The sequence below is a fragment of the Sturnira hondurensis genome, unplaced genomic scaffold (genome assembly GCF_014824575.4).
Source record: "Sturnira hondurensis isolate 20B ecotype Veracruz unplaced genomic scaffold, ASM1482457v3 Scaffold0004136, whole genome shotgun sequence".
NCBI lineage: Eukaryota > Metazoa > Chordata > Mammalia > Chiroptera > Phyllostomidae > Sturnira > Sturnira hondurensis.
In genome coordinates this window covers 20,957,920-20,972,106 of record NW_028076767.1, presented here as the reverse complement: position 1 = coordinate 20,972,106, position 14,187 = coordinate 20,957,920, and the positions used below count along the sequence as shown (strand labels likewise).

Below are 14,187 nucleotides of genomic sequence, written 5' to 3'. Positions count from 1 at the left end.
TTTGTTCATTTTTTAGAGGGGAAGGGAGGGAGAAAGAGGGAGAAAAACCATCGATGTATAACATACATCAAGACACATCGATCGGTTGCCTCTCACACGCCCCCAACCGGGGACCTGGTCCGCAACCCAGGCACGTGCCCTGACTGGGAATCAAACCAGTGACCTTGGTTCTCAGCCGCTGCTCAATCCACACCAGCCAGGGCTTGGGGCCGGGCTCTGTGATGGGAAGCCCTCACTAAGTCCAGAGCTGGCGTCTGATGCTCGCCCTGCGCCACAGTGGCCACTGCTACCTGTCCTTCAGTCTGCCTCCACCTAGGAGACTGCACAGGACCTGGCCGGACACCCCTTGGCATCAGGAGCGAGAAGGGCCTGGCACAGACCAAGGTCAGAGATGCAGGTGACTGAACTCAGGGCGGCAGGGGCCGCAGCTTTAGCGGTGACTGCAGCGGTGGCAAGCCCTAGCCTGCTTCCAGGGCTCTGTTACTAACATTGGGGCGGATCCTCATGAACCTGGGGGACACACTGGCTCCAGGAGACTCATCCTACAAAGGTCCCTCTCGGCCCTGAGGCTGAAACCAGAAGGCCCCCAGAGCACAGTGGGAAAGGGACTGAGGATAGGACTGTGGGGTCGGCATCAGTCTGGTTTGAACGGAGCCCTGTAAACCAGAGGGTGTCCATGGGGGCTCCTAGAGGGCATCTGGCCTGACCCGTCAGTCCTGACTGGCTTCAGTAAGTGGCTACAATGAGGGGTCATCCCCAGACTCCGGCCAGACCCAAGAACCACACAGAGACCGGCACTATCACAATCAACATGTTTATCCACCTGGGGCTGAGACGGACTCTCCGGAGGGGGAGGGAGGGTTAGTTGGGCAGAGAAACGGGAGAACGAGGGAACAGCAAGGGGGAAGGGGACAACTACACTGTCTTCCCTAGGTCAATTTTCTTCTGGATGGCTCGTGCCGAGTGGTAGATGAGTGAATCTATGAGTCCGGCCACTGGGGAGAGAGACAAGGGCTGGCACTGGCCCAGTTGGGCCCTTGGCTTGACCTCCAGAGCCTTCCTGGCCAAGCCAGCATCTCCCCTTGGCCTTGACGTACCCCTTCTCCCCCAACCAAAATCTGGGGGGAATCCAGGCTTTACACTCCCACCACACCCCAACCCCAGACACCCCGGAGCCACTAACCTGTGAACATGCCCCCGATGATGGCGCACACGCCCGTGAGGAAGTGTGTGAAGGACCTGACAGTGCGGAGGGGGTCAGCAGGCACCCCTACTGCCACCAGGCCCGGCGCCCTCCCTTCCCCACCCTCACCTGTGCTTCTCCGTCAGCTTCACCATCATGGGCGAGAGCTCGTACAGCACGAAGACTCCGGGAAGCCCCTGGTCGCCTAGCAGCCCATTGGCGACCTTCTCATGTCTGGTCACGGAGAACTGGTTTGTCCTCAGCACCTGGGACAAGAGGGGAACCCGGGCCGGGGCCAGGTCTACAACCTGACTCCCAACCCCCGCCCCACTGATCCCGGCTCCTGCCTTGTGCTTCACAGCACCTTGAATGTCGTGGAGGAGAAAACGAGGCCCCGGGTTGGTAGCGACACTGTGAGGCCTGGGGACCGCCCAGATGCCTTCTCGCGGCCTAGCAACCCCAGCTTCCCCTCCGGTCACCAGCTCCTTAGGTTTACCACTCCCAGGTAAACTCCCAGCTACGTTTGGTGGGCCCTCTCAGTGGAGATCCACGGATGAGAAGCAACTCTTCAGGCCGCACCATGAGCTCCTGGCAAGGCTGGGCCTCACGTCCTCTGCAAACTCAGTCCCGAGCACTCTACTGGTGCACTGAGGTGCTGCTCCACAGGCCACAGCAGAAGCAGTAGGGGCCCAGGAAGGGTTAGCCCCAGCCCAGGGCAGACCACGGGGGACAGACAGTGGGCACTGGGTGAACAGATGGAAGCGGTTCGAGCAAGTGAAAAGAGCAAGTGCTTTGCTGTCTGACAGCCTGAGGCCTGGGAGGGCACAGCACCTACACACTCTGAGCCTCGTCCTGTCGCCCAGCACACGGGAATGAGAGCAGCTCTTCACCTCCCAGGCTGGAGGGACTTAAGTGCTTGACACCGAGAGGGTCTACGGTACCTGAGCCCCCGCAGACTTACCTCCCCATCTAGCTTCATGTACACGGTGGGGACCACCTTCACAAAGTACTGGAACATCATGGAGGCTGCAGGGAGAAGAGGGCATGGGTGTCCTGCAGGGCTTTGGGGCCGGGGGCTACCTCCCAGGCTGGTACCTTGAAGTGCAGTGACATTGGTGTGGTCCAGGGGGTTCACGATGCCTGGGTAGTCCTCCCCGAATGACAGGTGCCGGATGTAGTGGGTCATGTTGATCTGCAAGCAACACCAGTGGCCGAGGTCAGGGCATTCGAGGCCCCCAGCAGGCCCCACCCCGCCCAAAGCTCTGTCGGACAGGTGCAGACAGGGCCCCTGGGTCTGGGAGCGAATGTGTGGGATGAGGGTGGGCAGGAGTGGCCCTGTCTGGGAGCATCTGAGACAGGCCTCCCTTCTCCCGACCCGGGACTCCTCCTTCACAGAGTCTGCAGGCCCCAGTGTCTGAGGTTCCCACTGCATCCATACTTTAGGCAAACACAGCCTGGGCGGGGGCCCTTTGTGGTAGGTGCTCACTTTCCCTGGGGTTTCAAGCCAGGGAAGCCTAGGCTGGAGGGGCCCCAGCCCCAGCCCCTGCCCTGTTCTAGTTAATGACAAACTCAGACATTGGAGGGATCTTTAAAACTCTGTGCATCTGATTAAGTCATGACCCAGGTTAAGGTGGGAGGAGAGCCGCCTACTGCCCTCAGGACAAAGAGCGGACTCTCCGGCACGGCCTGAGTCCTGTGGCCTGGCGTCCACCAGCTTCTCCGGCTCATCCACCCACGCTGGCCCTGTGCTTCATGAGAAGCGCCACAGTCCCTCCCGACCGTGTGGGGAATGCTCTCACCCAACCCCATCTCCTGTCTCCAGCCCGCCCAGATCTCAGGTCAAAAGTCACCCCCAGTGACTCAGCCCTCAGTCCGGTCCCCCGTCAGAACCTGGTGTATTTTTCTTTATCTGCTCCCCAACCCAGGATGTCCCTGCAGAGAAGGGAGGGCAGCAACCATCTCCCACCCACCCGCCCTCTCTGATTTCCATCTGGTACGTACGTTGTCGAGGCCGAAGCTCTGCAGGTCGTGGACTAGGAGAGAAGGGGGAAGATGTCATCAGGTGGAGCAGGACTGGCCACCTGACTCCGTCAGAGTCCTTGCTCAGGCCACCTCACTCTTCCCTCTGGAGTGTGACCTGCCTGGCTCTTCTCTGACCCTTCCTGCCACCCCTTATTCCCCCAGCCTGGCCTTGCCTGAGGGCAGCTGGAAAGGGCCTTCCTTGGGTCTGGCGGAGAGGCCATGCCCTCCTCGGGGCTCTTAAGAACACAGACCCCAGCTCTACCGACACGTACAGGGAGCGCGCTATGGGCATCACTCTAGGCCTTCACCCCCACCGAGGCTCTGCTTGTAGGTCAGGAAGCAAAACCCACCAACTTTGGTCTCTCGTTAACCAGACTGGATGGCCAGTCACTGAATCCCAGTGAGGCGGGACCTGAGAATGCTGTCTGAGCTCTTTCCTGGACTCCCCTGCCCCCTCCCTCAGAGCCCCTGCCAAAAAAACCCTGGTGGCTGCCCTGCACCGCCTGTTCCCCAGTGAACTCGTCCTGCCATCTGACCCTGACCCTGCTGAAAGGAACCCCAGCTCACCCAGTCATCCCTGGTGGCCAGGCCAGAGAAGGCCCCAGTCCCAGACCCATGCAAACTTCCCCCCATCCTGGGAGGGGAGGCTGCCCCAGATGTGGGGACTTGGCCTCCTGGGGGGCAGGGCCACTTACTCTCCACAGCATGTACTGCAGCATGGGGGAGAGAAGGGGAGAGAAAGGAGAGAGAAAGAAAGTTCAGAGCTTCACAATGAGAGCTATGGAGCAAGATATGTGGCAGGAAGGAAGAATGGAATCTTCTTGCCTCAGCAGCAGGGTCTGGACCCAGCTAACAAGCCTCCCCCAGGTCCAAAGGAGCACTTTCCTGAACAGCAAGAATGCAAGGCAGGTTGGAGGCAGAAGTATGGTGTCCTGGGAAGAACAAAAGGCCTAGAGCCCAAGCAGCTGCATCTCTAGCTGTGTGACCTTGGGCAAGTCACTTGCCCTCTCTGGGCCTCAGTGATCTCTGCACAGGGCTGTCCTGAGGACCAGGTAGGATCTAAGGTGGACAAGCACTCAGTAAACTTTACAATCTCTCCTTCCCCCAACCCCAAATCAAGAAGGATACAAGGAAGTAGCTCCCTGACCTTCACTTCAGCCAAACTGCTGGCCTTGGGCCACTAGCTTTGTGCTTTGAATCTCCTTCCAAGGCACAGAATACCCTTTGTCCTGGGCTCCCTGGCTCTCACACAGCGTGGGTGGGGAAGCAGAGGTGCTGCAGCGGCCTTCGGCAACCCTCCCCCCAACCCCTGAATGCCTGCAGGCCCTCTGCCAACAGTGTGCGGACTTCCCACAATCCGTGAGTCTACCCTTACCCAGCCACCTCCACAGTAAAGAGGGGGCTCCAGACCCACCTGCCCGACCCTCCCCAATACTTGGCCTCACCCCCACTAACTGCCTTAAAGACCAGCAGGTCTCACCCCCACTGGCCCATCACTCCTGCTCATCTTAGTCACAGGCAGTTCAGGACTGCCAGGCTGTCTCTCACCCCCTGGAACTGTGACCACTTGGCTCTGTACATGCCCCAATAGGGTCCGACTTCCCCTCCTCTCAGACCGTCTTCGGGCTCTGCTCCTCGTCATCAAAACCTCCACATTCTCCACAAACACCCCTCACCTTCTTGTCCCAACCACAGCCAGATTCTTCCTTGAAGGTGCTATTACCCTCATGGCCCCGTACCGGGGGACTATTTCCCATACCCATCCTTCTCCTTGCTCCTAAATGCCATTTCCAGATCATTGTCCCTCGATTTTCCCGAAAAAATCCCCAGCTTTGCGGCTCACAGTACACTATTCCACCAACTCGCCCTACGTGTTTTAGTCACTTAGGGCTCCACCTGGACCCCGCAGGTCAGTCCCCCCACGCCGTTTCTTAATGGTCCTGGCCCTGGGCCCCTGCCCTCTCCGACATGACCCCGTCATAATTCCTGGGGATTCCATGTCACCCAGCTGCCAATCTCCCCGCGCCGGCGTAGCAGTCTACCTTTCCTCCTGTTACCAGCTTTGGGCTTCCTGCGTTCAGAATCTCTCCCGGCCGCCCCGTGTAAAACGGCACACATGTGTGGTCTCACCCGGCCCCTCACCCCATCATCTCCCCTGCCTTTTTTGGTTCATATTACTTAATGGCACCTGATACACCACGTATGTCACATATTGTTTACCATCTGCTTCTTTACTGGAATGCTCTAAGGGCAGGGACTCCGTTCTGTTCACTGCTGCATCCTTAGCACCTGGACTAGCACGTGGCACACAGCGGCTGATTACTAAATATCTAGCGTGTGAATGAAGGAAGGAATGAGCATAGATTTCATTTCTTCACCCCTGTGAGGTGGGTACTAGTAGCTTCGGCCCCGCTTTACGGAAGAACCTGAGAAGGGTTCACTACTGCCCAAACGTGAGGTGACTCGGGAGTGGGAAGACCTGTGCGCCGATGCAGCCCAGCTCCCCGACAGCCTCCCGTGCAGGCCGTCTGAGCCTGGGCGCCCCGTTTCAGACGGGCGCCTCCCATACCCCAGGCCAATGCTACAGTTCTGAAGCTGCACAGATACCCTGGGAGATAAGGATTATCACTGCCATTTTGTAAAGAAGGAAACTGAAGCTCAAAACTGTTAAACTTCCTCAAGGCTTCACACAGCCAGGAAGGTCTGAAACCTGAGCCCAGGAGTCAGGGTCCCCAGCCTGCGCTCTTAGCTGTCGCACCGGACTGCCACCCGATAGGAAGGTCTGCTCTGGGCCAAAGACAAAGAGCATCAGGCAGGAGAAGGGGCCTCGGACTCTCCAGGGTGTCCCCTGGTCTAAACCCCGCTGGCTGATGAAGGGCCACTCACCGTGCACGTGGGACTGCTGGAAGCTCTTCCCGGGAGCAAAGTGGAAGTTTCCGGCCACCTGTAGGGGACATTCCCTGTCACTGGCCAGCCGTTTCCTCCCTTCCCTTCATCCCGAGGGCCTGGGCAGGCCCTCGATTCCCAGGGGAGTGGGGCCAACCCACAGCCCGCCTGGCCCTGCCCGGCCCCGCCCCTCCCGTACCTTGTTGACTTCCAGGAAGCCGTACACCTGGCAGCCCTCGTTCTTCTGCTCCTGCATCTTCTGGCTGAAGCCCTCGCGCCGGCACTGCTCGATCGTGTCTGGGTTCTTGAAGGCCCAGCCTCGGCGGCGATATGCCTCCCGCACATCCTCACAGGTGTTACAGCACCTGCAGGGGAGGGGGCGGGCTGACAGGGTCACAGGGGCGCGGAAACAGGGCTGGCACCGTGGGAAATCAGGCTGGAGCAGTTCTGCCTGCTGGCGGAGCCTCCGTGAGCCTCATCCTTGACCACCAAACGTTCTCTAAGTGTGTTCCCTCAGTGACTGCAGAACCGTTAAAAACACCGATTCCTATTCCCTTTGGGGCAGTGAAAAGTTTTGAAACAGGCAGTGGGGATGACTGTATGACGAATGCTATGAGTACATGATCAAGATGGTGAAATTTATGCCACATGTATTTTAGCACGATACAAATTTTTAAAAATACATATTCTCAGGACCCACCCCCAACCTGCTGAATGAGCCTCTCAGAGGTCAGGACTCAGGGCTGGGAAACATAATAGTAGTTGCTCTATAGCAAGGGCTTAATAATCTGAACTAGGCCTTCCACCTCAGGGCTGTACACAGAAGGTACAAATACTTAATCTGGATGTGACTCTTATGAGAAAGGTGCTATCATCACCCCTGTTCACGAGAGAGGCTATGTGGCTTGGCCCAAGGACACGTGGGCAGAACCAGGCAGCTGGACTCCAGAAGTGCCTCTGAGCCAGAGTAGGGGCCATTTCAGCCTCTTCTCCAGGTCTGCGGCCCCCGGCAGGGCCTGGGCACAGAGCTTCAGTCCCTCACGCTCAGTGACTGAGGCACACACCCCACCTGCACTAAATTCTTGGTCCGACCACCACATCTGCCTCCAGCTGAGGCTGAGGATGGCTGACACGCAACCCCTGACGGGAGCCCTGCTCCCCCCCCTTCCCCCGCCACCAGGGTCCGGCTCACTTGATGTCTTCTGTCTCAGCACCATAGCAGCTCTCACAGCGCTCAGGGTCCAGGGAGTTAGGGTCGAACACCTTCACCTCCGCTTTCCCGAGCTCTAAGGAGAGGGCGGGGGGGTGGGGGTGTCAGCTGGGCGCAGGCACAGTGAAGTCTGCACTCCCAAGCCCTGCACAGGCCCTCTGCACTGTGACTTGGGAATAATAAAAGTTATAATAATAGTTAATTTTTACATAGCGCATACCATATGTCAGGCACTAAGCACTTCTACACATGTATTATTTCTTTTAACCACAGTAACCATAAGAAAACACTCATGGTCAATACTAAATGTCGGTATAGGTCACCGCACTTTACACACATCATCACATTTCATGCTCGCAGTGACTCTGTGAAGGTGAGGTTATTGTCCCCACAGTACTCGAGAAGACGCTGAGGCTAAGACAGGAGAAGTGACTTTGCACAACGCAACAGAGTAAGTGGCAGACTTCAGCTCTGCCTCCACAGTGTGAGCCCTGAACCGCATTCCCAAGGCACTTCTCAGACTCTCTGCTCCCTGCCTCTAACTACATCATCATAATTGAATTCAACATTCAATGCCGTGACTGCCTGTCCTCCAACAGTCCTCTTCTTTTGTCATCTCAGCCCAGCTATCCATTTCCACGCTCACACCTAGCCCATCATTAGCAATTACTGCAAACTGTTCAAAATTCAATGGCAAGTATTCCAACCTGCCAGCACTGACCCTTATTCTCCGAGCTCACTATCTCTGGTATGCAGAAAACCCTGATTCTTTGGCACCACTAATGCTATCACCCCTCACTTCCCTGCTTAAACTCCAAGGTCCAAATGGGGAAAGAACGGTGTCTTTAATAAACAGTGCTGGAAGAATGGATATTCATGTGCAGATAATGAACTTGGACCCCTATCTTACATCACTCATAAAAATGAACTCAAAATGGACTGACGACTTAAATGTAAGACTTGCTACCATGAAATTCCTAGAAGAGAACATAGGGGAAAAGCTCCTTGACATTGGTCTTGGCAATAATTTTATGAATTTGACACCAAAAGCACAGTCGACAAAAAGAAAAATAAACAAGTAGGACTGTGACAAAATTAAAAGCTTCAGCACAGAGAAACACGCAGTCAACAAAATGAAAAGGCAGCCTACAGCATGGGAGCAAATATTTGCAAATGATATCTCTAATAAGAGGTGAACGTCCGAATACAAGGAACTCACATAACTCAATGGCATAAACCCCCAAATAATCCAGTTAAAAATGGGTGAAGGACTTGAATAGACATTTTCTAAAGGAGACATACACATCACTAAGAGGTACTTGAAAAGGTGCTTAACATCATTAATCATCAGGGAAATGCAAATCAAAACATGAGGTATGACTTCACACCTGTTAGAATGACTACTAAGACAACAATAAAAAAATCCCAGAAGAGAAAAAACAACACAAAAAAATAAGAGATAAGTTTGGAAAGGATGTGGAGGAAAGGGAACCCCTGTACACTGTTGGTGGGAATGTAAATTGGTGTAACCACTATGGAAAGCAGTATAAGAACCTCTCAAAAAATTTAGCCCTGGCTGGTGTGGCTCTGTGGATTGAACGTGGGCCTGAGAACCAGACAATCGCGTTTCGATTCCCAGTCAGGGCACATGCCTGGGTTGCAGGCCTGTTCCTGCCAGGGGACGCACCACAGGCAACCATACATTGATATTTCTCTCCCTCTCTCCTTCCCTTCCCCTCTAAAGATAAATAAAAAAATCTTTTAAAAAAGATTTAAAAAACACTGAAAAAAAAATAAAATAGAACTGCCATATGTTCCAGCAACCCCAATTCTGGATACACACACACACATGCACACACATATATATGTTGTGTGTGTATGTGTATATTCACACACACACAAAATGAAACCAATAAAATCAGTATCTAAAAGAGTTATCTGCCGTCCTGTGGTCACTGCAGTATTATCAGAATAGCTAAGACATGGAAACAAGCTAAGTGTCCACCAACAGATGACTGGATAAAGAAGATGTGATGTGATACACATGGAATAGAATTCAGCCATTAAAAAGAAGACAATCCTGTCATTTGCAATAACATGGCCAAAACCTTGAGGACATTATGCTAAGTGAAATACGTCAGACAGAGAAAGACAAATACTGTGCGACCTCACTTATAGGTGGATTCCAAAATGCCAAACTCATAGGAACACAGAGCAGACTGGTGGTTGCCAGGGCCTGGGGGGGTGGGGGTGGCGGGGGCAGGCAGATGTTGGTCAAAGGCACAGACTTCCAGTTACAAAAGGAATGAGCTCTGGGAATCTGCTGGTGACTACAGTGAACAATACTGTGTTGGATACGTTCACTGAACATTGCTAAGAGAGTAGATCTTGAATATTCTCATCACACACACAAAAATGATAACTATGTGAGGTGACAGTGTGTCAACTAGCCTTATTGTGGTAATCATCTTGCCATATACACATATATTGAATCACACCTTCAACTTACACAGTGACGTATTTCAACTATATCTGAACAAAGCTGGAAAATAAACCCCACGGTCCATTGTTGAAATTATTCTCTTGCACATAACCACAACTCATTAGTTCTTCTCTCCCTTCAAAGTACAAGTCTGGCAAAACCCAAACCCTAGTTAAATTCAGCTGTCTGTGACTACTTCTCGCCTGTGCCTCCCTTACAAATGCATGGCATACCTATCCTATTTCATTTCACTAAGGAGTTCACTCTCCCATTCTCTGAGATGGCTAATTTATGGTTTCCTTTCTCCTCACACTTTCAAAGTCCATTCCCTTTTCTTCATTCATAGCTAATCACCTTGCTGTCAACTTCCACTAAGAGAAAAGAAGGGAACCTTCCTTCATCTTACCACCGAACTCACCCCCACTTCCACACTCTCTCCAAGCCCCCACCTACTTCTCTGCTCTCTCTTACAGCAAAACTCCTGAAAGGGTCACCTACACTTGATGTACCCACTTCCTTTTCTGCTCTTTAATTAGATTTTCATCCCCAACAGTATCAGGACTAGTTCTTTCAAAGTCTCCAGTGTTACCAAGGGCAATGGTCAATTCCCACGCCTCATTTACTGGATCATCAGTAGCTTTTGACCGTTGCTCACTCCCTCTCCTTGAAACTCTTCCTCTTCTTGGCTGTTGGTACATCTCTTGGCTCTCTTCCACCTTAATGGCTAATCCTTCTCAATCTTCCTTCCTAGGCCCTCATTTCCTGACTTCTAAATATTGGAGGGGCTTGGATGACCATCCCAGACCTCTCCTCTACCCACATCCACTCCCTAGGGTTTGTCATTCAGTTCAATGGCTTTAAACGCCATCTATATACTGATAACTCCTACACCTATTTCTCTAGCCTTCCCCCCAAAGTCTAGACCAGTACATCTAATTGCCTCCTTCATATCAGTAGGGTATACAATGGACACCCCAAATTTAACATGCCTCAAACCTGAAATTTCTCCCCAAATCCTGACACCCCCCCAGGCACCATTCTCCAAGATGATGCCCATCTCCTGGAAGTCACATCCTTATGTATTCCCCTTCCACAATGAATAGGGCTGACCTGTGCAACCCCTAGTATATTGCAGAAACGATGGTGCGCAACTTTGGAGGCTAGGTCGTAAAAGAAATTGTGGTTTTCCCCTCTCTCCTAGATCACTTGAACAGGGGGAAGCCAGCTGCCAAGCTGTGAGGACACACGGCAGCCCTACCGAGGGGCCCACGGAGACACCCTGGCCACAACCAGATGTGTGAGCCCTTTCAGATGCAGCTCCTCCAGCCTCAGTCAGGCCTTCAGATGACCGCAGGCCCAGCCAACAGCTTCACTCCAATCTCCTGAGACCCTAAACCAGAACCAGTGGCTTAGTCTGTTGTTCTAAGTCACTAACTTTTAGGGTAATTTGTTCCACAGTAGTGGATACATAATTTTCCCCTGCCTCTCCCATACAACCCGAAAAAAATCCTCCCCCTCTCTGGTCATTCTTACCTCAATTCATCTATTTGCCCAGGCCGAAAGCTTTGGAATCAAAGCCTTGACTGCTCTCTGGACCTCACATCCAATCCTAATGGTTTTACTAGTGTTCAACATGTATCTATTGAATGAATGAAGGATAAAGCTCACCAACAGAGCAATCCCTATGGTATGAAAAATCATGGCTTTGAGGAGCGTTTTGTATGGTGGAAAACAGTTAATGAAGACATTGGGTGGCTGCCTAGAGAGAAAGCGGAGAAACTAAAAGTGAACAACCACTCTGTACTAGGCATTATACACACATTACTTCAATCAATCCTATAATTCCAGGTGGTGGTGGGAAACACTGTTTACCACCACTTTATAGCTGAGGGCATAGACCGAAAGACACAGATCTACATCTGAACTCCAGTAATCTAACTCAAGAATATGAACTCTTAACCTTAAGCCACCCTACATTCCAAAAGAAAAGAGCATTAAGGGCTGAATTCAGCCAACAGGATGGGAAAGCAAACACTCAGAGAAGCTTGTGTCCATCTACAGGAAGTCTGCCGAGGCAACAGGACCCATCCTCAAACTTTTGTTGCTCAAACCACAACATGCAAGGATTGGGAACATCTGAGAATGATAGCCAGGTAAGAGTATTCTTCTCAACATACAGAGGCTAGGAGCCTGGATTTCAGGCCTCTATGATTAATCGCAGAGAGACCGTGGGCAAGCCATTTGACCTCTCTGGGTCTTAGTTGCTTCTTAGTTGCTTCACTGGTCACGAGGCCAGCCACAACCCACTTGCCAGACATAGGGCTTAGGCACCTCCAGCTTCTGGGATCTGAGATCAGGCCCCCTCCCCCAGTTACCATGACGTTCTGCCTCTGAGCTCACGGGAATGCCATCCTTATCCAGCCGTTGCTTGAACAGGTTGTGTTCCACATCTAGCTGCTGTTCACCAGCTACATCCATGGCATCAATGCTCAGATCTGGAAGCAGGAAGCCAGGTAAGCTACTGAGAGTCTCGGGGCAAGGGAATCTGGGTTTTGGAGAGTAGGGGATGCTGGGCCTGTCTTGGGCTAGCAATGGGTTAGGGGAAGGGGTTGTCCTGAGCTCCAGTCCAGAACCTCAAGCTGGAAGTGTAAATCTGGAAGCTGACCTGAGAACCCTGGGACTTGCAACTCCCACCCTGGGGGAGGTACTCACAGGCACAAGGCATACGCGGAAAAAATACATCGATGTTGATCTTCAGTTTATCTCCCCGTGACTTGTCCACGTAGAGTTCAGGATGCACCTGGGGCAGTACTACCTCAGTAAGATTTGGCCCCATGCCCCATTCCCATTCCTAAAGATGCTCTTCCTATAATGTCAAGGCCTGCAAACGTACTCGGCCCCGCCCCTTACCTCTGTGGTTAGGTAATACTGCAGCTCGGACAGGAACAACAGCAGCATGAGAAGGCCGCTGATAATGGTCACTGCAGGGCAGGGAGCGAGGGTCAGAATGGCCTCTGCTCATCTCTCCCTGCCCCTGGCAGGCCGGGCAGAGTGCAGGAGCCCCGGCCAAACTCCAGGACACCCCTCTCCCCGAGGCCCCCGCCCCGCTACTGCATACCCGTGGCGCCCCCACAGGTCTTGACCCGGAAGTCCTCTAGAGTCTTAGGGTAGGCATCGAACTGCTTCAGCTTCCCCAGCGCCTCCATGGGGACCAGCCGGAAAGCGGATGCCAGCCGGCCCGCCCCTGCAGCCTCCAGCTTCCGGCCCGGAGCTTGAGTCCCGCCCCACTCTCTGCACGCAGGCGCAGCAAGGCTCACGCTCGGCTCCACCCCTCCTCACCCGCATTCTTTCTCAGACTGTCGGTCCCTTAGGTAGTACAGGTGTCCTTGTCTGGCAAGTGCTTCCTCAGTCAGGGTGGTCTTCTGTGGACCAGGGTGCCCGGAGGAGGTCTCTGCGGGGTACAGACAGCAATAGCAGCACTCTCTTGCCCAGCTTATGCTGGGAACATCGCCAAGAGTTTCACATCAGACTCTCGGAACAACTTGGAACTTCCTAGAACAGTGGTTTTCAAAATGTCCCCAACCAGCAGCCTCATTATTATCTGGAAACGGATTAGAAATGAAAATTATCGGGCCCCAACACAGACCTGCTGAGTCAGAACCTGTAGGTGTGGCTCCCAGGTTTCAGTTTGAGAGTCATCGCTGTAGGAGGTAGGTTTGACATCCATTTTCTGGAGGAGAAACAGGCCTGGAGTAGCTAGGTAACTTGCGGCTACATCCCAGCCCGTTAATGGCAGGGCCTGATTCCAACCTGTTTCTTCTGTACCTCAAAAGACCCGTCGGAGCCAGGACCTTGGGGCTGATTTTACTCAACAGCACCAGTTCTGAGCATGGCTCATGGTGGTGCATGGCCCAAATCTTTTCAGTGATGTAAGCCCAGGACTTGGGTGAGAGGCGTCTGTAGTGGTGACTGACGTGCTAGGTTAGAGAAGGCTTCCAGGAAGAGGAGGAGGGACACTGGAGCTGGGTGCCTTGTGGCAGTCTGGGGAGAGGCTGAGCAAGGCCAGAGTCCCCCTTCCACAGGCTTCAGTTTGCTAGGGAAGGGGAAAGGACTATCATTAATGGAGACCTGACAATATGCTAAGTGCTGTAATCCATTCATTTTACCATCAGAATAACCCTGGGGAAGCCAAGCGGTGAATTGACTTTGCCCAAGGTTGTAGGGTTAGTTAATGGAGCCAAGCTAGGATTCAAGGCCTATTTTTTTCTGCTTCCAGAGCTGGGTCTTTTCCATGCATCAGCTGCCACCACCAAGTGCAAGAGGCATTTATTCTCAGATGGATTCCCAGGGGTAACCTTAGCAGAAATTGTTCTTTCTGACCTGTGTCCACCCTGCGCCCATCCA

At 53.1% G+C, this 14,187-nt stretch overlaps 1 protein-coding gene across 2 annotated transcripts; it reads right to left on the bottom strand.

Moving 5' to 3' along the window:
- Nucleotides 1-798: 798 nt before the first annotated feature.
- On the bottom strand, nt 799-13,046 carry ERGIC3 (ERGIC and golgi 3). Of its 2 annotated transcripts, XM_037043944.1 has the most exons (14): nt 12,902-13,046; nt 12,694-12,764; nt 12,496-12,583; nt 12,159-12,278; nt 7,284-7,377; nt 6,291-6,456; nt 6,092-6,149; nt 3,901-3,915; nt 3,185-3,216; nt 2,279-2,375; nt 2,145-2,209; nt 1,313-1,449; nt 1,184-1,239; nt 799-995 (listed from the first exon to the last, which is right to left on the bottom strand). In XM_037043944.1, the coding sequence occupies exons 1-14, from the start codon at nt 12,987-12,989 to the stop codon at nt 916-918; spliced, it is 1,167 nt and encodes a 388-aa protein (XP_036899839.1). In that variant the 5' UTR covers nt 12,990-13,046; the 3' UTR covers nt 799-915. The 2 variants fall into 2 exon arrangements, with proteins under 2 accessions (XP_036899839.1, XP_036899841.1); XM_037043946.1 differs by lacking the exon at nt 3,901-3,915 and having other exon boundaries at nt 12,902-13,045.
- Between the last annotated feature and the right edge of the window lie 1,141 nt (nt 13,047-14,187).

What these genes read in the sequence shown, in the direction of transcription:
- ERGIC3 (XM_037043944.1), bottom strand. Translation starts at nt 12,989, where the DNA reads ATGGAGGCGCTGGGGAAGCTGAAGCAGTTCGATGCCTACCCTAAGACT. An exon ending in CTCAGAGGCAGAACGTCATG is followed by an intron (nt 7,378 to 12,158) that starts GTAACTGGGGGA and finishes CCCTCTCCTTAG; the next exon opens with AGCTCGGGAAAGCGGAGGTG. An exon ending in CAATGTCACTGCACTTCAAG is followed by an intron (nt 2,210 to 2,278) that starts GTACCAGCCTGG and finishes TTCTCCCTGCAG; the next exon opens with CCTCCATGATGTTCCAGTAC.